Source organism: Cherax quadricarinatus, chromosome 71, assembly GCF_038502225.1.
Source record: "Cherax quadricarinatus isolate ZL_2023a chromosome 71, ASM3850222v1, whole genome shotgun sequence".
NCBI lineage: Eukaryota > Metazoa > Arthropoda > Malacostraca > Decapoda > Parastacidae > Cherax > Cherax quadricarinatus.
Genome location: NC_091362.1, coordinates 10,521,516 through 10,546,345, shown reverse-complemented (window position 1 = coordinate 10,546,345; position 24,830 = coordinate 10,521,516). Strand labels below are relative to the sequence as shown.

The following is a 24,830-nucleotide window of genomic DNA, read 5'->3' as shown; positions in this document are numbered from 1 at the left end:
CTTCTAATGCCACTAGGACCAGCTTCAGAGTCACTGGACTTCTGTCGCACAACATATCTGTCCATAGAGGCCTGTACCTCTCGTTCCTTTATCCTAAAGTGTTTCACAACATTGTCAGTGTAATAGTCACCAGCATGGCTTGCAATAGCTGTGTGAGGGTGATTTTCATCAAAAAAGGTTTGCACTTTAAGCCACATTGCACACATTTCCTTAATCTTTGAAGTAGGCAACTTCTTCAATTTCTCTCTCCCCTCCTCCGAAGCAGTTTCCTCAGGTGTGGCCTCTTACTGTTGAAGATGATCTAGCAGCTCATCAGTGGTTTGTTCTTCACTGTCCTCCTCCACCAACTCTTCCACATCCTCCCCACTAACCTCACCAATATGAGCACTAGTTCCAGGCATTTTTTCCTGTTCACCTGGGTGTTAGTCAACTGTTGTGGGTCGCATCCTGGGGGACAAGATTAAGGACCCCCAATGGAAATAAGTTACAGTCCTCGATGATGCACTGACTTTCTTGGGTTATCCTGGGTGGCTAACCCTCCGGGGTTAATCGTTTCTCGGTAATTGTTTCACGTTAAGCCACACCAACACTCTCTCCACATCTTCGAGTTATACAACTGATGGTGGTGCAGCAACAACAACAGCTGACTGTGGTGCAGCAGCAGCTGCACCTTTGGCAAGAAAGCTTCCTTGATTGCCGTTTTCTTACCCACAATAGTAGCGATGGTTGATTGGGGTTTATTATACAACCTGACCAGCTCAGAGACATGCACTCCACTTTCATACTTAGCAATGATCTCTTTCTTCATCTCCATAGTAATTCTCACCCTTTTTGCTGTAGGGTTGGCACTAGAAGCTTTCTTGGGGCCCATGGTGACTTATTTTGCAGGTGCAATCACTACAAAGGCTGTGATAATATGAAATGTTCCAGTTGTTGTATGTTTGGAAGTGACTGCGGTGGCTGGCTGGCTTGTAAACACTGACACCCAAGGGACAAGTGAGGCGCGCTCAGGCCAAAGTGGATGCATATGGTACGGAATGAATAGCGCTGGTCAGGTTTTTAAGCGCTAGTTGAGGCAAAATTTTTGCATTTAAATGTATCGCTAGTCAGATTTATCGTTAATCGATGCCATCGCTGGTTAAGGGTCCACTGTACTTGCCACACAACTTCCATACCTTCTTCCAAACTGCACACATAGAAGTTGAGGTACCAGTAGAAACATAATCTTGTGTATAGTCTTGCGTATGAGTACGTGCTGATATGAGCGAATGCCCTTGGCCACTTAAAATCCAAAAGATGATCTGTAGTCTGATTGTATCGATAATGGCCCCATGCAGCATGTTTCAAATGCATTGCATGGGCACACGCAGGAGACCAGCAAGGCACGCATGTCTGAGAATGCCTGCCTGAGGTTTGAGGAATAGAACGTAACGCTGTAACTCATCGATAGAGGACGAATTGCCAACGGGGGCTACGAGGTGGTCGGGAATATGTAGTAGAAGTAGGAATACAGTGGACTCCTGACTTACGATGGCCTCAATCTACAATAAAACCAACTTACGATGCTTGTCAGTGTAAAAATTTGACCCCGACCTACGTTGAAAAACTCGACTTACATTATTCGTCCCAAACGTGGCCGTCTGGCCTGAGCGCCTCAGCTGAGCTAGTGCGACATTGTTTACAAGCCAGGGCAGATGGTTGCACGCATACATTCAATAAATTTTGTATTCCAGTGTTTTTAGTGTTTGTAAATGCTAAATAAGCCACCATGGGCCCAAAGAAAGCTTCTAGTGCCAACTCTGTGGTAAAAATGGTGAGAAATACTATCATACCATGGTCTGCTGCTGCTGTAGCACAGTCAGCTGGTGCTGTACCATGGTCAGCTGCTGCTGCACCCACGGTCAGCTGTACTACTCGAAGATGTGGAGAGACTGTTGTTGGTGTGGCTTATCGAGAATACCGAGAAACAATTAACCCCAGAGGGTTAGCCACCCAGGATAACCCAAGAAAGTCAGTGTCATTGAGGACTGTCTAACTTATTTCCATTGGGGTCCTTAATCTTGTCCCCCAGGATGTGACCCACACCAGTCGACTAACACCCAGGTGAACAGGAAAAAATACCTGGAATTAGTGCTCATATTGGTGAATTTAAGGTCAGCAAAGGTTGGTTTGAGAGATTTAAGAATCATAGTGGCATACACAGTGTGATAAGGCCTGTTCTGAAAGAAAATGCCAAACAGGACCTACATTACTCGGTGTCTCATCACTACATCTTCAATAAAGGCATCATTTATTCTTCATTTAGTATACTAGTACATGCACAATATATATTGTGCATGTATCCTTCTTTTTGTTTGTAGGAAAATGTATATTTCGTGTGGTAAAATTTTTTTTTTCATACTTTTGGGTGTCTTGAACGGATTAATTTGATTTCCATTATTTCTTATGGGGAAAATTAATTCGACTTTCAATAATTTTGTCTTACGAAGTGCTTTCTGGAATGGATTAATATCGTAAGTCGGGGGTCCACTGTAATAGGAGAGTGATCACTGTTGTGCAAATCTGGTAGAACAGACCAAGCGTAATCAAGGGCAATTGACAAGGAACAGTTCAAAAGACTGAGTGCAATAGTCAAAATGGGTGGGAGCACCCGTATTTAAAACATGAAGAGAATGAGAAGTGAGAAGTCTCCAACTGATCACCATGAGAGCCACAGTGGAACCCTCCCCAAAGATGATGAGCGTTAAAATCACCTAACAACAAGATGGGAGGTGGCAGACGAGATCAAGAACGCAGTATCCGAGATACAGAATGCATGGGAAGGGGAGAAATATAGAGAGCAAACTGTATACCATCTGTGCAAATAAATACAGGCTGCAGTATAATGCAGCTGAGAACGAACAAAGACCTGTTGAAATGGTATACCAACGCATACAAGAAGCATTCACTCTTTAAAAGTTTCATCAGGAAAGGGATCAGAAGAATGCAACAGCACATAGCCCTAAACGAGATGGATAACCACTGAACTTTAGGCACTTGTAACCCGACACACATTGGGGAAAACAGGGAGAGCAACACCTGGAGCTCTCTGCAATTACCTGAGGCCACGAATATTCCATTGTAAATAAGTCATTATTCACAAAGTTAGGTATGCCGACAAAGAGAAATGATAAAATCTATTTGCTAGTAGGGTCAGTGAAGTCGATGTGTGGAGGCAATGGAAAGCGTGTAAGCAAGGAGGAATCAGAATGTTGTGAAGGAAAAGACTGCTGTGAGGGTTGTGAAAAATAAGAATTGGCATAAGGCGGCGCACTGGCGTCCATTGAGCTTTTCGTCTCTGCAATATAGTTGGAGATAGCATCAAGTGTTTCAGTGGACGAGGAAGATGTCGATACCATGACTTCAGAGACAGGCGAGGTAGAGATTGGAGAGACTATGGAGGGAACCAAAGACGTCTGAGAGATGAGGGGAGTATGAGCCTGGAGAGATGTGCCGGTGGGGGCAGAAGAGTCCTTCGGTGGAACAGGAGAGGAAGGGGACTGGGGGGAGGAATAGGAGAAGAGGGGACCACATGATGGGGGGTGAACCTCCACCTTCATGTGAGAGAACTAGGCACCAAGGCCGAAAAGAACTCATGGGGAAGTGAAAGGACTGGAGGAATGCAAAGAGACTTGGGCTTAGGAGACAAGTTCAAAGAAGGTGCAGGTGTCTGAGACCTTGCAGACTGAGAAACTAGTGGGCAAAATGAAGTGGTAGGAAGAGGTAAGGAGGTTGGGGTTTCAGAGGGTAAAACTGCAAAAGAATTTTAGAAGGGGGTGACCCCAGAAGACATTCAAATTCAAAGTTTATTCTCTATAAGGATTACAATGCTGAGTTTACAGAATTTGGTTATTGTGTGGTTTACATGTAGTAAAATAATAATTACAGAGTGTACCACTAGAACACCTAGCATGGCTAGGCATTTCGGGCAGACTTAAATTAAATCTTAAGTTTAAAATATTACAAAATTATGAGGTAAGTTGGTATTATGGCTAAGTGACTAAATACTAGTTTGTGAGTTTAGCAATGTGAATGCTTTTGTTTTGGCACTATACATAGTTTCAGTATTGGAGTATCACAGGCCAACTTATGACTAGTTAAGATTCATTATTTTGAGATTGATATTTCTGTTTATGGTCAAATGGGTGAGTGAGTGTAAGTGTTAACCACCAGGTGGTATTCGTGTAATTAGTTGACAGGGTGTATCAGGGAGATAAGATGTTTTCTGATGGTGGGTTTGAAGGTGATGAATGTGTCTGCAGTTTTAGAATTTTCAGGTAGGGTGTTCCAGATTTTAGGGCCTTTGACATACATTGAATTTTTGTAAAGGTTTAGTCTGACACGGGGAATGTCATAGAGATGTTTGTGTCTGGTGTTGTGCCTGTGGGTTCTGTCGCAACTATCAAGAAAGCGTTTTAGGTCAAGGTTAATATTGGAATTTAAGGTCCTGTAGATGTAGATTGCACAGTAGTAAGTGTGGATGTACTGAACAAGGAGTAAGTTTAGATCTATGAAGAGTGGGGGGATGTGTTGCCAGGGATGGGATTTAGTGATTATTCTTACTGCGGCTTTTTGTTGGGTTATTATTGGCTTTAGGTGTGTTGCTGCAGTTGAACCCCAAGCACAGATAGCATAGGTGAGGTATGGATATATAAGTGAATGGTATAGTGTGAGAAGGGCAGTTTGTGGCACGTAGTATCGTATCTTGGAGAGGATCCCAACTGTTTTGGATACTTTTTTGGTTATGTGTTGGATATGGGTGCTGAAGTTCAGGTTGTTGTCGAGGTATAGGCCTAGGAATTTGCCCTCATTATGCCTGGCAATTAGAGTGTTGTCGATCTTAATGTTAATTTGCGCATCTCCTGCTCTGCTACCAAACATAATGTAGTAGGTTTTGTCAGTGTTAAGCGTAAGTTTATTGGCTGTCATCCAAGTCGATATTTTGATCAGCTCCTCATTAACAATGGTGTTGAGGGTGGCAAGATTAGGGTGAGAGATGACATAAGTCGTGTCGTCAGCAAAGAGAATGGGGCTCAGGTGTTGAGATACGTTTGGAAGATCATTGATGTATATGAGGTAGAGCAGGGGACCAAGGACACTTCCCTGCGGAACTCCAGTATCAAGTGGCTGTGTTGTTGATGCTGTGTCTTTAATGGTGACATACTGATACCTATTAGTAAGGTAAGATTTGAAATAAGCAAGCGCATGGCCTCTTATACCATAATGGTCAAGTTTGTGGAGTAGGATGCCGTGGTCTACTGTGTCAAAAGCTTTTCTTAGGTCAATAAAAATTCCTAGTGGATATTCCTTATTTTCCAATGCCGTGTAAAGCAGATCTAGCATTTTTATGATTGCATCGTTAGTGCTTTTATTTTTCCTGAATCCAAATTGGCAGGGGTTGAGCATGTTTTGTGCCATTATAAATGAATATAGTCTCCTGTGCATGAGTTTCTCAAAGATTTTGGATAGCAATGGTAAGTTTGATATTGGCCTATAGTTGTTTAAATCTGTAGGGTCACCACCTTTATGTATTGGTGTAACCCTTGCCGTCTTGAGTAGTTTCGGAAGGTGCTAGTTTCTAGTGACTTGTTAAAAAGTAATGAGATAGCATGCGAGAGGACATGGGCCGCTCTCTTGTACAATAATGGTGGGACATGAGACAGATTCCCTGAGTTATTTTTAAGTGACTTTATAATCTCAGTGACTTCCATGGGCTCAGTTGGAGCAAGATAGAAGGAATTTGGGAAATTCCCATCTAGGTAGTCCCCGGCATGGGCATTGGTGCGTGGGATTTTATTGGCGAGATTAGAACCTATGGTTGAAAAGAAGTCGTTTATCTTGTTAGCTGTGTCAGTGGGATGCAGTGGTGTTTCATTAGGTTTAGTTAGGGCAATATTCTTGTTTTTTTCAGTTTGTGGGTCCCTAGAATCTGAGAGTTTTTTCCAGGTCTTTTTTTATATCTCCTCTTGTGTCAGTGAATCTACTGGAGTAGTATAGTTGTTTGGCTTTCTTTATTACTTTGGTGAGGACTGATGAATAATGTTTAAGAATATCTTTGTGTATTAAGCCCTGTCTATATTGCTTTTCATATTGGTGTTTCTTATCAATGGATTTCAGAATGGTGCTGGTTAGCCATGGGCAACCAAGCCGTTTGTTTGTGATCTGTTTCGTTTTTATAGGACAATGTTTGTTGTATAGTCTAAGTAATTTGTTAAGAAAAATGTCTGTCCAGTCATCAATACCATTGGCCTTGGAGAATTCTGTAGGCCAGTCAACAGTCTCTAGGTCAGCTGTGAACTTCCTTATTGAGGCCTCATCATGGAGTCTAAATGAAACTTTGTTGTATTCAAGTGGTGGTTTACTAATGTTTGTCAAGAGGAAGGTAGGGTAGTGGTCTGTAGTGCTATCTGTGATTATCCCTGATTTAAGGGGGGCTAGTATATTGGTCCATATGTGGTCTATTATGGTTGCACTTGTTTCAGTGAGCCTGGTTGGTTTAGTTATTGTTGGTATGAGAAGTGTGTTGTTCATATTGTTGATGAAATCAGTTACAGGCTGATCATCTAGTAGGCCAAGGTTGATGTTGAAGTCTCCAGCTAAGAGAAGGTGGTGCTTATTCATTTGTCTGTTTGTTATTAGTGACTAGTTTCTCACTGAAATTTGGGATGTTTGTGTGGGGTATCCGGTAAATGGCACCGATTGTTATAGGCGTCTTAAGGTTTTTTACAGTAAAAATGTATTCTCCATATTCATCACTAATGCAAGTGGTGCTAATACAAGATAATTGGTTAGAGTAATAGATTGCAATACCACCCCCAACTTGGTATGGTCTGCAGTTGTGGATTGCTGTGTATCCTGGTATTGGGTAGATATCTATTATGTCCTGCTTAAGCCAGGTCTCAGTAAGAATAATGCAGGAGAAGGGTGTCTTTAGTGATTCAAGGAGTGCCAGGTCATCATAGTGTTTGCTTAAGGACCTAATGTTGTAGTTAAGTACTAATAGACTTTTAGGATAGTGCTGGCTTGTGATGCTGTGTAGTAAAGGCAGTTACTTTCCAATAGGTTTTGATTGTGTGTCAGATTATGGAGGTTTAGATCAGGGTCAACGTGATCAATCATCTTCTAGGTTTAAATTATGGTTATTTATATCCTGAGTTGTGGGAAGTTTGGACAAGTGTATAGCTATAGCATTTTGGTCATGTAGAGTATAGTCACTAATACACATAATGGAGTTGGTGTTGTCTGTGTTGTGCTGGAATGAGCTAAAGTACAACTAGGTATAAACTAATATAAAAATACAAATTAAAAATAGCACAAGACTCTCACTTGTAATTGCACTAAGGTCTAATGTAATGACTTTGGTATAGTCTATGTACTGAGCTAGAATGGCACCAGAGGAGCTAGTAGGCGGTCTCCTAGCTACTTAAGAATAAGGAACATGAAGATTCCCCTGAAAGTGGAGCAGAGAGACAACCTTAGCATAAGTAAGGCCTTCACTCTCCTTAAGACAATGAATTTCACATTCATTAAGATAGACCTGACATTGGCGGGAAAAAGAAGGATGAGTTTCGTTGCAATTAATACAAGTAGGGGGAAGACTGCATGATCCGTGGCACTGCAGACCTCCAGTATTTAGCGGGACGTCCAAAGTGCCAACAATTTTGACACTGTTGGGGTGTGTGTGGACCATTTTACAGAATCCTAGGTGATGTCCTGCGATATAAACGGAGGACAGGAGTTCATGACAGTCAGAGGTTAAGCGGGCGATGTTACTGGGAAAGTGACACTGCCTGTGAGCGGGCAGGACATGTGTATCCACACTTTCAGAAATGGAAGGTCCTAAAGGGCTGATTACTTTAAAATAACATAGCAAAACAGAAAATCACACTGTACAGTGGAACCTCTGCTAATGACCTGAACCTAATTTCCCCATTGGATTGTATGGAAATAAGATTAATCCGTATCAGATCCCTACGAACTTCATGTAAATACTTTTTTTTTCTTAAAGATTTTTAAGCACAAAAATAGTTAATTATACCATAGAATGCACAGTGTAGTAGTAAATTAAATGTAAAATCCTTGAATAACACTTGAGAAAACATTGTACTAGTCCATTCTAGACTCCTATGAATAATGGTGCTATCACAAGAAATAGGCCAAAATCTTACTTCTGAGATATTGGGTTAGTAAATGCTCACACACACACGATTACGCAAAACTGAAAAAAAAAAATCGCACTACTTTTGACTTTTTCTATGCAGTCCCCTAAAGGGAGATTCCTTGACACTGGTGAGGGGCTCTTGATCTAGGGAATTGTATCTGTGCTCCAGTTCCCTGAATTGAGTCTAAATACGTTCCATCCCCTCCCCCCCCACATGCGCTGTATAATCCTACGGCGCTCCCCCAGTGATTATAATAATACTAATTTCTATGCAATATAAGTGATTTCTTATAAATAACAAAAAAGGCACAATACCGTGACTGGAACAATGTGACTTTGTCAATGGTCCAAGTCGGACCGAAACGTCGTCGTAAGCGTCTCTCTTTTATGTGCGGGTTATTTGTGTATGATTTCTTACAGTTTTCCCTGTATTTTACACTTTTCTTTAGGAAGATACCAGAAGCACCAAAGGAAGAACATAATAATCCTTTTATGGTCATGTACTTTAGTAGACTACTGGCTGCCCCACACTCCTCCCTATTATGTATACGTATGCCAAATATTATTTTGGCCATCTTTATGATTTTACCTTATTTATCTTGTGTCTGCTAACAGTTCTGAATAAATGTTATAGGCAGGTGAAGTTCATTACTAATAATAGCATAGGTACAAGACATCTTGTGGCCAGTGACTAGACCACTGACAAATCAAATTCTTTCTCTGCCTCTCTCCTTGACTTCTCCTACTATCCTATAGCTCTTCCCACACTGTAATGATGTTCAGTGGTAAATTTAGTGTATTAGAAAGAAAAATATAACCCCCCTCCAAAAAAAAAAATAATCTCTCGTTCACGCATGTATTTACGTGGCACGTCATCACAAGAAATGTTCAAATAGCTATAATTTGCTGTAGAAACATTATATTGCAATGGGATTTTTCACCAAAATGTTGCCAGATTCTTAAACTATTTTTCTTACTCCGCGTGCCGTGTAGGTTACCTGTCTCTTAAGCACAAAAAATAATGCACAGTTTAACCCTTAAACTGTCCAAACGTAGATCTACGTTTTTTCAACATTTGAAAGTACATATGTAAAAAATGTAGATTTTTTTTTTTGTTGTTTTTTTTACATTTGAAAATGTGTAAAAAACGTAGATCTACTTTTGGAGCACTACGCATGTGAACATAGATCTGTTTGGACAGTTTAAGGGTTAATAGAGAAAAAACACCATAAACAACCAAGAAAACAAATCTTGCATGAGTTGACTTCTGGCATGAAGGAAGTGAGGAGGTTACTGTTTTGAGGGAGTTCACAGTGAATGAATGCACGTCTGACCGAGACAGACTACAAGGCGAGGGTCTTTGTTAGGTGTACAGGAAGTGGGGAAAATTGGCGCATGAAAAAATGGCATGGTGTATGAAAATCGGTGCGGCTGTGTTTGTTCGGCACCTGATTATGTGTTCATGACCAGATGCAAAAATTTGGCGAATTTTTTGGTGGTGAACTGATTTGTTTGTGTTCGGAAGTGTTTGTGACCAGAGGTTCCGCTGTACAATGGTACACGGTAAGACCACCATGCCACTGCAAGAATTGAGAGTAGCGTGCTTGTGAACTGTGATAGGAATGTTATCAGTGGAAATAAGATGGGGAAAGATAATGAACTGTAACAATACATGCACCGCTCCTAGGAGTGTGGAAGGATATATTTTGGCCAACGTGTTGTAAAACAGCTTTACCAATACTGTGGTCTGAAAGGATTAGTTGGAGACATCGGTTGTAAACATGATTCGTAAAGGAAGTGGGTGTTGTGTAGGGCGTTTCTGGGTGGAATGAGCAGGAATCGAAGAGCTGTCATCACCAAATGGTCTGGAACGTTTAGGCGTAGGACCTGAGGCAGGTGGGCAATCTGAAAATCCTCGTGCCGTATTTGGGGAAGCCAGGCGCATAGTTAAAGACATGCAAGAGGTAGAGGCACTAGAAGAAATGGGCGGAACCTTGGTACCTGGAGCAGGTGACGAAGCATCACCAGCATGGGTCTGGAGAATGGTCCAGTGACAAAACCGGGTCAGAACAGGATGCGTTAAGAAAAACGGGTCTGGAGAATGGTCCAGTGACAAAACCGGGTCAGAACAGGATGCGTTAAGAAAAACGGGTCTGGGAGGGGAGGAGTCACGGAACAAAGACTCCATGATGGTGGCACTTTTCTTATTATCAAGGAAAAAAAAAAAAAGAGGGACAGTTACTAGAAGGCATGGAAGGGCTGTAAGTTCACCCTCTCATCCAAGAGGATCTCAATACCACCAGCAGTGCAGATGGAGCATGGAACCCGTGCCATACCCTACCCTTCACCCCAGTAAACCAGCACTCTGGGATAGGAACCTCACATCTACCGAGCCATCTTGGCGGACAAAAGAGGGGACAGTCGGATACCCACCACAAAGTATACCTTCTATGGCTGGTAGCCTCTGGAGATACACCTGTCACCTGCATGACACCATGCCCCACCTCCTGGAAATCCGGGAAGGTAGCCTCCAGATTCCACCACTCCCTGGCACACTTTCCCCTACCTAGAAACTGTAATGCCAGTGGGGAGGACCCCAGAGCCTACAAATGGGATGGGGAAAAGGGAGGGATTAGGTTCGGTCTGAGGAAGACCAAAATGTCCAATTCCTCAGACCAAGAGCCTCTTTATCACGACAAGGAGCCCCTCCCCCTCCCCTTAACCCTTTCAGGGTCCAAGGCCAAAATCTGAAGTCACGCACCAGTGTCCAAGAAATTTTGAAAAAAAAAAAAAAAAAAATTTTTCTTACAGAATTAAAGAGCATATGTTTGTGAAGGTAATAAAACAAAAAAAATTAGAATCTGATCAGTACTTACCGAGATACAGTGCCAAGAAGTTTATAGAAAATGATGTGGTGGTGGCAACATCGACGAATTCCACATACGCGTATTATATTATTTTGTTGTTTTTTCTTTTCTTTTCCAATTTTTTTCTATTCCTACTAATATTTGGGGCCTGAGAGACCAATACTGTATATAATTGATATATTTGAACACAATAACCGCACTAAAGTTATTATTGTTTACCACTGTTGTTTATTACAATAAACATGCACAAATATTGTATAATACTAATGTTCTATCATATATTTACATATTTACAATCACTGGACATGGTTTTAGAACTGCTGGAGCTTGTGGAACTCCTTGAAACAAGGCACCATGCACAGAGGCACCTTACATTCCTCACACATAAACCGAGTGTCTTTGCATCTTTGTTGCCGTCGTTTTGTTTGTGCACAGACAATGCATCTCTTCTGAGTAGAAGGAAGCTGTATTATGAAATGATCACCTTCTCTCCTTAAACGCTTGGGTATATCGTGATGAATTCGAGGACCATGTTGTATTGCAGGTGTTGTTACCTGGTACTTCATTATGAGTTGTCTGACAACAGACAAACAAAATTCACCATACGGTGGTCTGTTACCAGTCTTTATTTGGTACATATTATATGCATTCAGCATTGAAATGTCCATGAGATGGAAGAAAAGTTTCATGTACCACTTGTAACTCTTACGAACACAGTCAACAAAACCAATCTGCATGTCACACTTCTCAACCAAGCGCATGTTTTGTGTATAATCAATCACTGACACTGGTTTTCGAATACGTTCATTAGTCACTCGATCAACTTTGCCAATGTCTTGCATTTCATTACGGTGAATGGTTGTCAACAATGTGACATCTCGTTTGTCATGCCACCGTAATGCCATGATGTCATTGGCAGTAAACACCTGCACGTCATCACCACGAACACCTGCATTGAGCCTGGGCATATGTTTATGATTAGAACGCACTGTGCCACACACATCTGTCTTGTTCACTCGCATGAAATCACTGAGTAATGGGCTTGTGTACCAGTTATCGGTATATAATGTATGGCCCTTACCAAGATAAGGTGCCATCATGTTTCTCACTATGTCACCTGAGATACCCAATAACATCTTGGTATCTTTCAATGTTTTACTACCCGTGTATACAACAATATCCAACACCAGGCCACTGTCACAATCACAGAGTACAAACAATTTTATACCAAAGCAGTTCCTCTTGCTCGGTATATACTGCTTGAATGACAGTCTACCTTTGAACAAAATCAAAGACTCGTCAATTACAAGATTCTTGAATGGATAAAAGTATATCCTGAACTTTTGTTTGAGATACATGAAAACATTTCTAATCTTGTATAACCTGTCACTTCTGTCAGGCCTGGTTTTGTCAGAGAAGTGCAACATACGTAACAGTAAGATAAACCTTTTCACTGAAGGATGGGGTAGAAATTAGCCAATCTGTGGACCAGTATGCTTATAGACGTGAGGCATAAGCATTATTGTTGCAAAAAGCAAATACATTTCTGCAACAGTTGTCTCTTTCCACCTGTGTAGTCTTGACTGTGGTGATAAGATCGTATTTGCCATGGTGTACTGAAAATACTTATTACTTTCCCTGGCAATAATTTCCATCAGTGGCTGGTCAAAGAATAATTCAAAGAATTCCAGTTCATTGGCCGTGGTTCCAAGGGGACAGGTAGGTAGAATTCCATTTTGAGAGTCATCAAAGTGGTGAGGCTTGGGAACAAAATTGGGATTTTGCTGCCAATCCCACATACGGTTTTGTGGTGGATACTGGACATCATAGGCTGGTTGTACGGGTGGTTGTGGTTGTGGCTGACGCTCCGCTTTGTCCTTGAACTGACGAGTCAGCAGCGTGGGTCCCCGCGTGGCAGGGTGAGTCACGCATGGCGGTGCCACTACCACCACCAGCACCACTAACACCATCCACTGATGCCTGTGGCCCATCCATGCCAAGTGTAGCCACATCATCCTCACTATCACTACCTAAAACAGGTGTAGGGCCACGGGATGTACTCCGTCCCCTGGGCACAGCATAGGGTACACTACCCGAGCGCATGCGGCGGCGAACATACCGACGCTTCACTGGTGAATATGATTCCTCACTATCACTACTCGAATGATCGTCGAGCGCAATAAAATCACAATCCACGTCAGAATCATCGTCATTACTGAAGTCAGAGGCCTGGCCACGCGAAAATATTAGTTTTCTCTTACATAAGAACATAAGAAGAAGAACATAAGAACGAAGGAACACTGCAGAAGGCCTACTGGCCCATGCGAGGCAGGTCCAAGTCCCTACCGGCTTAAGCCAATGCACCCAACCTAGTCAGGTCAGGTCACATTGACTTAAGGGAGGAACACGGCAACCGACCTGTTAGCACAAGCTATCAGGTCCAACTCACACCCACCCACATCTACTCATGTATTTATCCAACCTATTTTTAAAGCTACACAACGTTCTGGCCTCTATAACGGTACTTGGGAGTTTGTTCCACTCATCCACAACTCTATTACCAAACCAGTACTTTCCTATATCCCTCCTGAATCTGAATTTTTCCAACTTAAAACCATTGCTGCGAGTCCTGTCTAGGCTAGATATTTTCAGCACACTATTTACATCCCCTTTATTTATTCCTGTCTTCCACTTATAAACCTCAATCATATCCCCCCTCATTCTACGTCTTTCTAGAGAGTGCAGTTTCAGGGCCCTTAGTCTATCCTCATAGGGAAGGTTTCTGATACATGGGATCATCTTTGTCATCCTCCTTTGTACATTTTCCAGAGAATTTATATCCATTCTGTAATACGGTGACCAAAACTGTGCAGCATAATCTAAATGAGGCCTAACCAAGGATGTATAGAGTTGAAGAACAACCTGAGGACTCCTATTATTTATGCTTCTTGATATGAAGCCAAGGATTCTATTAGCTTTATTGCGAACACTTATGCACTGTTGTCTTGGTTTCAGATTACTGCTAACCAGAACTCCTAAATCTTTTTCGCAATCCGTAATATTAAGATCTACATTATTTAGTTTATATGTGGCATGGTTATTGTCCTGTCCAACATTTAGAACTTTGCATTTGTCTATATTAAACTGCATCTGCCACTTCTCCGACCACTGCATCAGTCTATTCAAATCCTCCTGGAGTGCTCGAATGTCCTCGTCAGAATGAATTCGACGGCCTATTTTGGTGTCATCGGCAAACTTGCCGATGTCGCTCTTTATGCCCTCATCTATGTCGTTTATGTAGATTGTGAACAGCAGGGGGCCCAACACTGACCCCTGTGGAACACCGCTCGTGACGCTTCCCCACTCTGATTTCTCCCCATTTATGCAAACTCTCTGCTGCCTATTTGTCAACCATGCCTCTATCCAGGAAAAAATTTCTCCTCCTATTCCATGTGCTTTAATTTTCCTCAATAGTCTCTGATGTGGGACCCTGTCAAAAGCCTTACTGAAGTCCATATACACAATATCATATTCATTACCATGATCTACCTCCTCAAATACCTTAGTGAAAAAAGTTAATAAATTCGTAAGGCAGGAACGCCCCTTTGTAAAACCATGCTGAGATTCGTTGATTAATTTATGCTTTTCAAGGTGGCTACGAACTGCCTCGGCAATTATTGATTCCATAAATTTTCCCACTATGGAGGTTAGGCTTATTGGTCTATAGTTCGAAGCTAAGGACCTGTCACCTGTTTTGAAAATAGGTATCACATTTGCCATTTTCCACTTATCTGGCACCATGCCAGTTTGTAGTGATATGTTGAAAAGATTAGCCAAAGGTGTGCTAAGCTCCTCTTTACATTCCTTTAGAACCCTTGCATACAGTTCATCAGGGCCTGGGGATTTGTTAGGTTTTAATTTATCTATTTGCCTAAGGACCATGTCACTTGTGACCCTAATAGTGCACAGTTTATTATCGTCCTGTTCTACATAATTTATCATTACTGGAATATCGCTGGTATCCTCCTGTGTAAAAACTGAGAGGAAGTATGTGTTAAAAATTCTACACATTTCCTTATCACTGTCAGTGAGCTGACCCGAGGAACTTTTGAGTGGGCCTATCTTGTCCCTGATCTTACTTCTGTATACCTGAAAGAATCCTTTTGGGTTAGTCTTCGATTCTCTTGCAACTTTAACCTCATAATCTCTATTTGCTTTTCTAATTCCCTTTTTTATTTCTCTCTTTAACTGAATATATCGATTTCTTAATTGCCCCTCTCCTCTTTTGATTTGCCTATATATGCCTCTCTTTTGACCAATCAGATATTTTAATCTATTGTTCATCCATTTAGGATCATTTTTGTTTGATCTGATTTCCCTATTTGGAACATAATTTGACTGAGCAGCTAGAACTATGCCCTGGAAAGCATCATATCGGCAACCATCACCACCTACCTGACCCCTAGTCAGGTCATTCCAGTTCAGCCCACCTAAGTAATTTTTCAGTCCTATGAAATCAGCCAAGCGAAAGTCAGGGACGGAGACTTGATTGCCATTATTAGGGGAATTCCATGCTATGTTAAAACTGAGTGATTTGTGATCACTCTCCCCAAGCTCATCATTAACCTCAAGATTATTAATTAGTGTTTCCCTACTGGCAAGAACCAAGTCAAGGAGGTTATTTCCCCTAGTTGGCTCTGTCACAAACTGTTTTAAAAAACAATCCTGGATCGTATCAAGAAAGTCACCTGACTCTAAATTTCCTGTCAAATTGCTCCAGTCAATCTGTCTATAGTTGAAATCTCCCATTAGCACAACATTTTCGTATGTAGATGCCTTACGAATTTCGTCCCATAGAAGTTTACTGCACTCCCTATCAAGATTTGGGGCCCTGTAAATCACACCCAAAATTAGTTTTTCTCGGCCCTCGAGAAGCTGTAACCAAACAATTCAGTGGCTGACGCTTCTAATTTAATATCTTGTCTAACACAACAATTTAAATTGTCTCTGACATACATCGCTACTCCACCACCTTTCCTGTTGACCCTGTCAGTGTGGAATAATTTATAGCCTTGTATGTGACATTCAGAGGGCATCTCTCTATCTTTCAGATTGAGCCAGGTCTCTGTTATAGCAATAATATCTATGTTTCCTGCACTTGCAATTAATCTTAGCTCATCTATCTTATTTCTAACACTCCTGCTATTAGTATAGTAAACCTTAAGGGAGCTACTCCCTTGCTGCCCTCTGCTGTCCCCCTTTGTTTGCTGACCTGTTCTATTGTCTTTATTTATAACTTCATGCTGAATGCCTTTTATACATTTACTGTTTACAACCCTAGTGTTGCAACCTGCTTGTTTCCCACACACACCCATACCTCTATCTTCCATCAGTTTAAAATCATAGGCATTTCACCAATGGCCTTCTCAATCGAGTCTGCAAGTGCTACCACCCCTGCCCCAGAGAGATGAACCCCATCCCTTGCATACATATCATGTTTGCCATAAAAGTTGTTCCAGTTGTCAATGAATGGGATTGCAAGTTCCTTGCAGTATCTGTCTAGCCAGCAATTTACACCAATTGCCCTAGACAACCATTCATTTCCTACTCCCCTTCTAGGCAAGATGCTACATATGATTGGGATCCCTCCCTTAGACTTAATGAAATCTATAGCTGACCTGTACTTATCTAGCAGCTCTTCTCTCCTACCCTTCCCAATATCATTTCCACCAGCACTGAGACAGATAATGGGCTTGTTCCCATTACCTGACATGATATTATCCAGTCTGTTGACAATGTCCCCAACACCAGCTCCAGGGAAGCACACTCTATCTCTCATCTTCTTATTCCTATTACAAAAAGCACGATCAACATATCTTACCTGAGAGTCACCAACCACAAGAATGCGCTTACCTTCATTAGCAGGGGCAGTAGTACCCTTACCTTCACTGGCCACTGAAGTACATTCATCCTGGAGAACAGAGAAGCGATTTCCTACCTTCAGATCTGCACTCTTAACTTTCCTTACTCTGATGCGCCTCCCATTACTGTGAACAACTCGCCACTTGTAGCAGGTGCTGGCCTTCACCTCACTGCTGGTAGCCGTTGCTACCACCCCACCTACAGCCTCCTCACAGTGAGAGACAAACTGCACCTCACTGCTAGAAGCCTCATTCCCCACATCTCCAACCACCTCACACTCTCTCCCAGGCCCATTGAGGTGGACCTTCAGCCTCCTAATCTCCTCCTGGAGAAGCAAGACCTCCTCCTTCAACTCTCCAACCTCAGCTTTTAAAACACTGTAGAAGCAAGCCATGCTTTGTAACCGTCCACGCTAATCCCCAAGCAGCTCAGGGTCTGTGAAAATCCCCAAGCAGCTCAGGGTCTGTCTTACGTTTAGGAACACCCGACCGTGAGTCACGAGTGCCCACACCAGAGGTAGAAGGTCGAGGATCGTCGGGGTTTTCTGCACTATTATCGATATCCTGGTCATTATTTTCGGTCACTAACTTATCAAAGCCGTAGAATTCATCTTCATTTGCACTTCCATCAGTGTCAGAACTATCAGACAGGAAGAGGAGAGTCCCAATTTTCCGGGGAGTGAGAGTTGACTTGCGACGAGGCATGGTGAACAAGGGTGACTGAGCCGGCGTTCCCACAATGCTATGCAGGCGCCTAGATTTTTTGTTTATGGCGCACACCCACGGCGCAGACCCATTCTCTCACATGTAGGTCTATGAGCGCTTTCACGCTAAATTTGACGCCGTTAGAATTTTGGCATAGATCTACGGTTTGGACACTCACCGAAAAGCCGTAGATCTACGGGACGGACCCTGAAAGGGTTAAAGAGGAGAGGTAGACAGAAAGGGTGGGGATAGGTGTTCAGAAAACTTGGGATTATTGAAGAACATCATTATTAAATACTACAGAGTATATGATGGATAATTGTTGATACCTGTTTTTTAATTTTGGTGCCAAATTTCTGACAATGCTGCATTGGGGACAAAAAGAAAAAACTGGCTTATCCTAAAAATGTATGTTTCCAGTTGGCATGTTTATTTTGTGTCCAAAATTGGGGTATAAAACTCGCCTAGTAGGAGGTAAGTGGAGAAAGGGTGGCAGGAAATGTAAGAGAGGGACAGGTGTTTCCTGACCTGTTTATTATGAGCAAAACTAAATAGTAAACATACCAGGGTCATACAGCACGGTCCTGGCTTGTTGCTAGTTTTCTTGCCTTTTTCACTCTCCACTTTGAGGATGGACCAAAACATAGTCTAATACTTCCTCACCAAATTGAAGGTTAGTTGTGAATTGCTAAAGCTATTGTGACTCATTAAGAATTTATCTTTACTTTTTGGGGAAGATGTTTTCAGACTACTATAATGCATTTGATGGCAACCTTAAAATTTACTGTATGACTATAATTTATTTTCAGGCATGACAGGTGCTGTTATGATGTTAGCATTTGTGGTGGATGTAGTAGTATGGTACTTGGCAAAATCTGTCTCTTTTAATGACGAAGATGAGAATCTAGAGGAGGAAACGCCAATGAACCCAAAATCTGTTTCCCCCTCTTCGTCCACACCCATAGCAGTTGATCAAACGCCAACAACGTCCACGCCTCAAGAAAGTATTCCCATGCTCTCTCCTAGCGAAGGAGATCCTTCAATCAGTCAAGAAAGCCAATCGAGTGTGTGAAAATAGAAATGTTAGATATATGGTTTGTATTTGTCATGTAAATATTCCTACCACCATTGTATATCTACACTTTTTGTATTGTTAATCTGGGTCTGAAAATTCATTTAATCACTCATTCCATGCCAATACTGTGCCACAGATATCTGGGGTTGTACTTTGGGTTTATAACCAAGCAGGAGTAAATTTTGAGTATTTTAGCAGTCATTGTAATTCATGTATCTAGTTGACTGCTTTGATAGTAGACTAGTCTTCAGTTTTATAACATTACTTGTGTATTGGCTGTATCCAAAGCCCAGTGTTTGGTCAGGCTTGAGCAGCTTTTTGTTCCATGTATAGTACATTAATAATTGACGAGTAGAGGGACTTGTCATGATCTCACACGATCAGCAAGCTGACACACATTTGCCTTAAATTCTGTTGGACAGTGTAACAATAGAACACAGTCTATTAGACATAATGGATAAAGATTATGTATAAATTTTAAGTGCAAATTTGGTTGGGAAATTTGTGCATTATTAATTAAAATGTTTAAGGCTATTTTATACCCGCTCTACAGCCACTGAGAATTTGGAGGAGTTAATGAATCTACAGTTGATTATACTACTTTAACTGTACTTACTATTTAAAAACTGTTCGTGTGACCAGTGCTTTCATAAATAATTAAAGATGTCTTGACAAAATGTGACTTATTCCAATGCTAATAGCGTGCATTGCTTGTTTGTGATATTTGTTCATCTTTTTACTTTGGTGCGTTTTAAGCAAATGTATTATTTTTGTAAATCTATTTTTTTGTAGACAATTTAGCATTTGCAGTTATAATGATCACTTCATTTCCCCAAGATACATTAGTTTCAATAGTAGGTTAACTGTATATTTCTTACAAGAAAAAGCCCATAATTATGCATAGCATTTATGTTACTGGAGGACAATTCCTAAGTCTACTAATGCCTTAGAATATTTTGAATATCTTAATATCAATTATTTACTCTGCAGTACAACCTCGCAACAACTGAAACCTATCGACCAACTTCAAGTACTGTAGTTTCAAGTAATTGTAAATATACTGAATTTGTACATGTTGTATAAAAACCTACAATATTTAATATTGCTCAAGAAATGAAGTAGATTATAAGGAATGCAGTACAGTATAAGAATTGCTAGTCTTTGGGGTGGGTGGGAGGGAGGGGGGGGGGGCATTCTTTTGTTCCTATTCCATCTTTCTAACCTCCTTGTCAATATGTTTCACAGTAGCATATATATAAGAAATTATTATAATAATCAAAAACCTCTAATATATAAAAAAGTTAATAAAATGAATGCATTATGCTAACAGTTCCTTTTATTTTTGTATAAAGTTGAAAGGGTTCAGCAGTCCATACTATTCATAAAAGGAAATAATTACTGTACTATTATATTTAACCCTTTGACTGTCACAGGCCCCTTTCTCAAACTCGGTCTATGTCGCAAAATCGAAAAAAAAATTTCTTGCCAAAATGTTAGGGTTTTACAGGGTGTTTTAAGCCTAAAAAAATTTTTTTGCCACGAGTACTTACCGAGATATAAAGTTGGCAGAAAATGAGCGGCGTATGGCAACAGCGGCAAATGCTGTCCACCCGATATTCTTTTATTTACTCCAATTCGAAGGTTTCTTGTATTTTCCAATATTTTTCTTTTCTAAGTAACTTATGTGGCCTGTGAGACCAAAGTAAGGTGCATTGTTCACAACACAATAACTGAACAAACATTATCACTATTAGATTGTGTATAAAACTTTACACAAACAAACAATACAAAAGATTGTTTATTACTATTGTTCCATAATATATATACATATGTACAGTCATTGAACACTTTCCTAGAACTGCTGCAGCTTGTGGAACTCTGAAACATAGGTATATGCAGAGTGGTACTTGACACTCCTCATACATAAAACGAGTGTCTCTGTGTGCGTTTTGTGGTATGTCCACATATCACTTTTCTTGAAAGCAGGAGGAGGCAGTGATCACCAGGCCTCAAATGAGATGGCATGTGTTGGTAATTTTGTGGGCATTGGTCTATTGCAGGTGACGGTACTTGACGATTATGTATCTGATGACTGATAAACAAAATTCACCATATTTTGGTTTGTTGTTGGTCCTCAACTTGTATATGTTATAATCATTTAGCATGAAAATATTATGATGGAAAAAAGTTTTATATACCACTTATAACTCTTGCGTACACAATCAGCAAACCCAATCTGCATGTCACATTTGTCCACTAAGCACATATTGAGGTTGTAGTCCATGACAGCTGTAGGTTTTAGAATGGGTTCATTGGTCTCTATTATGCCTGCCAGTGTGTGTGCCATTTCGTTTCTTTATTTTGAAACGTTTTGCCTACACAGTAGGCTTCTTCAGTCGAGTACAGAAAAGTTGATAGAAGCAGAAGAGACTTGAAGACGATGTAATCAGTCCATCACCCTTAAAGTTTTGAGGTGGTCAGTCCCTCAGTCTGGAGAAGAGCATTGTTCCGTAGTCTGAAAGTCTGTTTCAGACTACGGAACAATGCTCTTCTCCAGACTGAGGGACTGACCACCTCAAAACTTTAAGGGTGATGGACTGATTACATCGTCTTCAAGTCTCTTCTGCTTCTATCAACTTTTCTGTACTCGACTGAAGAAGCCTACTGTGTAGGCGAAACGTTTCGAAATAAAGATACCTAACTGTTGCATATGTGTCTTACCTAACAACCTGTCGGTATTTTATACCATTTTAATGTTCATTTCGTTTTGGTGAACTGATGTCAAGAATGTGACATCACGTTTGTCATGCCACCGAAATGCCATGATGTCGTTGGCAGAAAAGGCCTGCACCTCACCTCTGCGAGTGCCAGCGTCGAACCTTGGCATATGCTTACGATTACCACACACGTATGTCAGGTTCACTTGCAAGAAATCACTGAGCATTGGGCTTGTCTACAAGTGATCAGTATATAATACAGTGGACCCCCGCTTAACGAACACCTCCAAATGCGACCAATTATGTAAGTGTATTTATGTAAGTGCGTTTATACGTGTATGTTTGGGGGTCTGAAATGGACTAATCTACTTCACAATATTCCTTATGGGAAAAAATTCGGTCAGTACTGGCACCTGAACATACTACTGGAATGAAAAAAGTTCGTTAACCGGGGGTCCACTGTATATGCCCCTTACCAAGATATGGTTCCATCAGTGTTTGAACCACATCACTAGAGATACCCAATAACTTCCTGGTATCTCTCAACGTATTACTGCCAGTGTACACAATGATATCCAAAAGGAGACCACTTTTGCAATCACACAGTACAAATAACTTCTTTATACCAAAGCATTTCCTCTTGCTTGGTATGTACTGCTTAAATGAGAGTCTTCCTTTGAATAAAATCAGACTCGTCAATAACAAGCTTCCTGAAGGGATAAATATACATGGAACACTTTTGTTTCAGGTACATAAACACATTTCTGATCTTACATAACCTGTCGGTTCTGTCAGGCCTTGTTGTCTGAAAAGTGTAACATACGTAACAGTATCAAAAAATGATTTACTCCTATAATGTCACTAAAACCTGGGGTTGAAATCAGGCATTCTGTTGACCACTATGTGGTGACAGTGTGCTTATACACATGTGGTATAAGCATTATTGTGGCAAAGAACAGGTACATCTCTGCCACAGTTGTGTCCTTCCACTGGTGTAGCCGTGATCTTGGTGAAAGAATTGTGTATGCCATGGTGTACTCATAGTATGTGTTGGTTTTCCTGACAATAATGTCCATCAGGGGTTCATCAAAGAATAACTGAAAGCATTCTAGTTCAGTGGCATTGTTCCCAAGTGTACACAATGGCCGTATTCCACTTCGTGTTTCATCAAAGTCATGGGGATTGGGAATAAAATCGTCACCTTGCTGCCAATCCCAGATGTGGTCTGCTGGTGGGTTCTGGATATTGAAACGTGGTTGTGGTTTTTGTGGGAGTGTGGGGTTGGGTGAGGCTGGTTGTAGTTGTGCAGAGTCAGCAGCGTCGGTAGTAGCGTGGCCCGCTGCTGGTGCCACATGACTCATGCCACCGCCAACATCACCTTCCCCATGCACATTACACATCCCCATCACTGTCGTTACTCGAGCTGCTGTCAGTAACTTTGAAATCACTATCATTATCACTTTCACTGCTCAGATCTGAGTCCTGTAAATGGGGAAATAGTTTCCTTTTTCGTCCTGGTACAGGTGAACGTGAATGAGATGTGCCAGCACCAGAGGTGGACGGTTGTGGGTCATCGGGGTTTTCATCACTAATTACGTAATCCTGGGCACTGCTTTCAGTCACACCCTCTCCAAAACCATGAAATTCACTTTCACTGGCACTTCCATCACTGTTAGAACTATCACTTGGGAACAGTAGACCTCCAATACGCCGAGGAGTGAGGTACTTCTTACCGCGAGGCATGGTGAAAATGGACTACCAAGATGGAGTTCCCACAATGCACCACTGAGTCCCAGATTTTTTTCACAGGGTGCACACCCACCACTGAGACCCATACTCTCTTATGTAGGCCTACCAGCTTTCTCCCGCTTGATTTGAAGCCGCTAGAATTTACGCATATTAATACGTCTGAAATAGTGGCACATAAGACGTATATATACGACTGAAACAGTCAAAGGGTTAAGAGTGCTAAGCCTGTACGAGTCATACAGCTCCTGGGAAATGGGATGCAATCAGGTTTGATTCAAGAAAGAGGAGGAAAAGTTTTATTTCTTGGATCCAGAGCCCTTTATCAGCTTCAAGGAAACCTCCCTCGAGGGGAATAAAAAAAAATTTAGAATTTTAATTCTTCTGTTTTTGCGAGGTAGTACTGTTTCTGACAGTTATAAGATGCCAGTGTCTTATTCCACATTAAAAAGTATTCAAAAAGGTTGTGTTTACCAAAAATTACAATTGTTAATTTTTAGGCTTTTAAACTAAAGTTGTAAAAGGATGTCAATATATTGTATATGACAACAATATTTTATAGAAAATGAAATTTTTGTATAATATGCATTTGTAATATTTCTGTATTGTGCATATGTTTAGTGTGTACAAGTTGCTTATTGTGAAAAGAAAATTCCTTGCCATGATGTGTTTCCAGCAGTTAAATGCATTGCTCTTCCTGTGTGGCATATCCCTTGCTTATTGCATCTCCCATTAGCAAACATCCTATTTATAGGCTGTTTCCACAAGTCTCTCCACCATATAATTCATGTTTTCCTTTGAAAATTTTCACTTACAATTCAGTAATGTCACTCTTTTTCTTTCTCTATTAGTAGCACACATTCTATTCTCCTGTTGATGTAGATTCACTCCATTAAATATTCCCCTCAAAAAGCATTTAGCATCTTATCTCAGTTTTTCTATTTAATTCTGTATCTTCCTCATTTTAAATGTATTTCTTAGTCTGTTCACTTATTTTGTGCTTTGTTACTTGTAATCTTTTTTTCTCTTGCATATGCATTTGGTACTATCATTCACATGTATCAGGTTAATTGAATTATTCCTTAAAGAACACTTCACTTCTAAAGAAAACTCGCATTCTTCCAAAATGTAACCAAAGAGCATTTTTCCACTTGTCTTTCAGCACTATTTCACTGTCTATTCATCCATCTTCATTGTCAGTTAAAAATCAACTTTTCTCAGCCTCTTACCATATTTTTATTTCAACATCCCCCCACCCGAACACCAAACACATCTCTATTTCACTTTCTCTTTTGGTTCCTTACAATGTTTGTTTACTCTTCATTGTTTCATGTTTTAGCTCCGAATTGTTGGCCTGCCACATCCCTATCATACTTTCTGTGTCCTTCCCAATCTTCTTCAAAGCTATAAAACACACACACAAAAAAAATGCTATCATTTATACATATTGTAAAATCTCTTCCATTTAAAATATGTATAATTTGTGCAAAAATCTTTTCACTGCTTCCAGTAGCTTTTTCCATTCCATATATTCTTTAGCACATTCCATAGCCCATTCCTGTCAGTTGTGTTGTATTATCAAGATCTATAAAACCTCAA

General features: G+C 40.9%; 1 protein-coding gene across 3 annotated transcripts in view; it reads left to right on the top strand.

The window, feature by feature from the left end:
• Positions 1-19,515, top strand: part of LOC128700291 (solute carrier organic anion transporter family member 74D) — an 876,841-nt gene extending 857,326 nt beyond the window's left edge. For 2 of the 3 annotated variants that reach the window (XM_053793362.2, XM_070100019.1), the window contains one exon: positions 18,503-19,515. In XM_053793362.2, the coding sequence (XP_053649337.1) occupies positions 18,503-18,765 (263 nt within the window). In that variant the 3' untranslated portion in view covers positions 18,766-19,515. The remainder of the gene's footprint in view (positions 1-18,502) is intronic. The other variant, XM_053793363.2, reaches the window with a different exon arrangement.
• Positions 19,516-24,830: the final 5,315 nt, after the last annotated feature.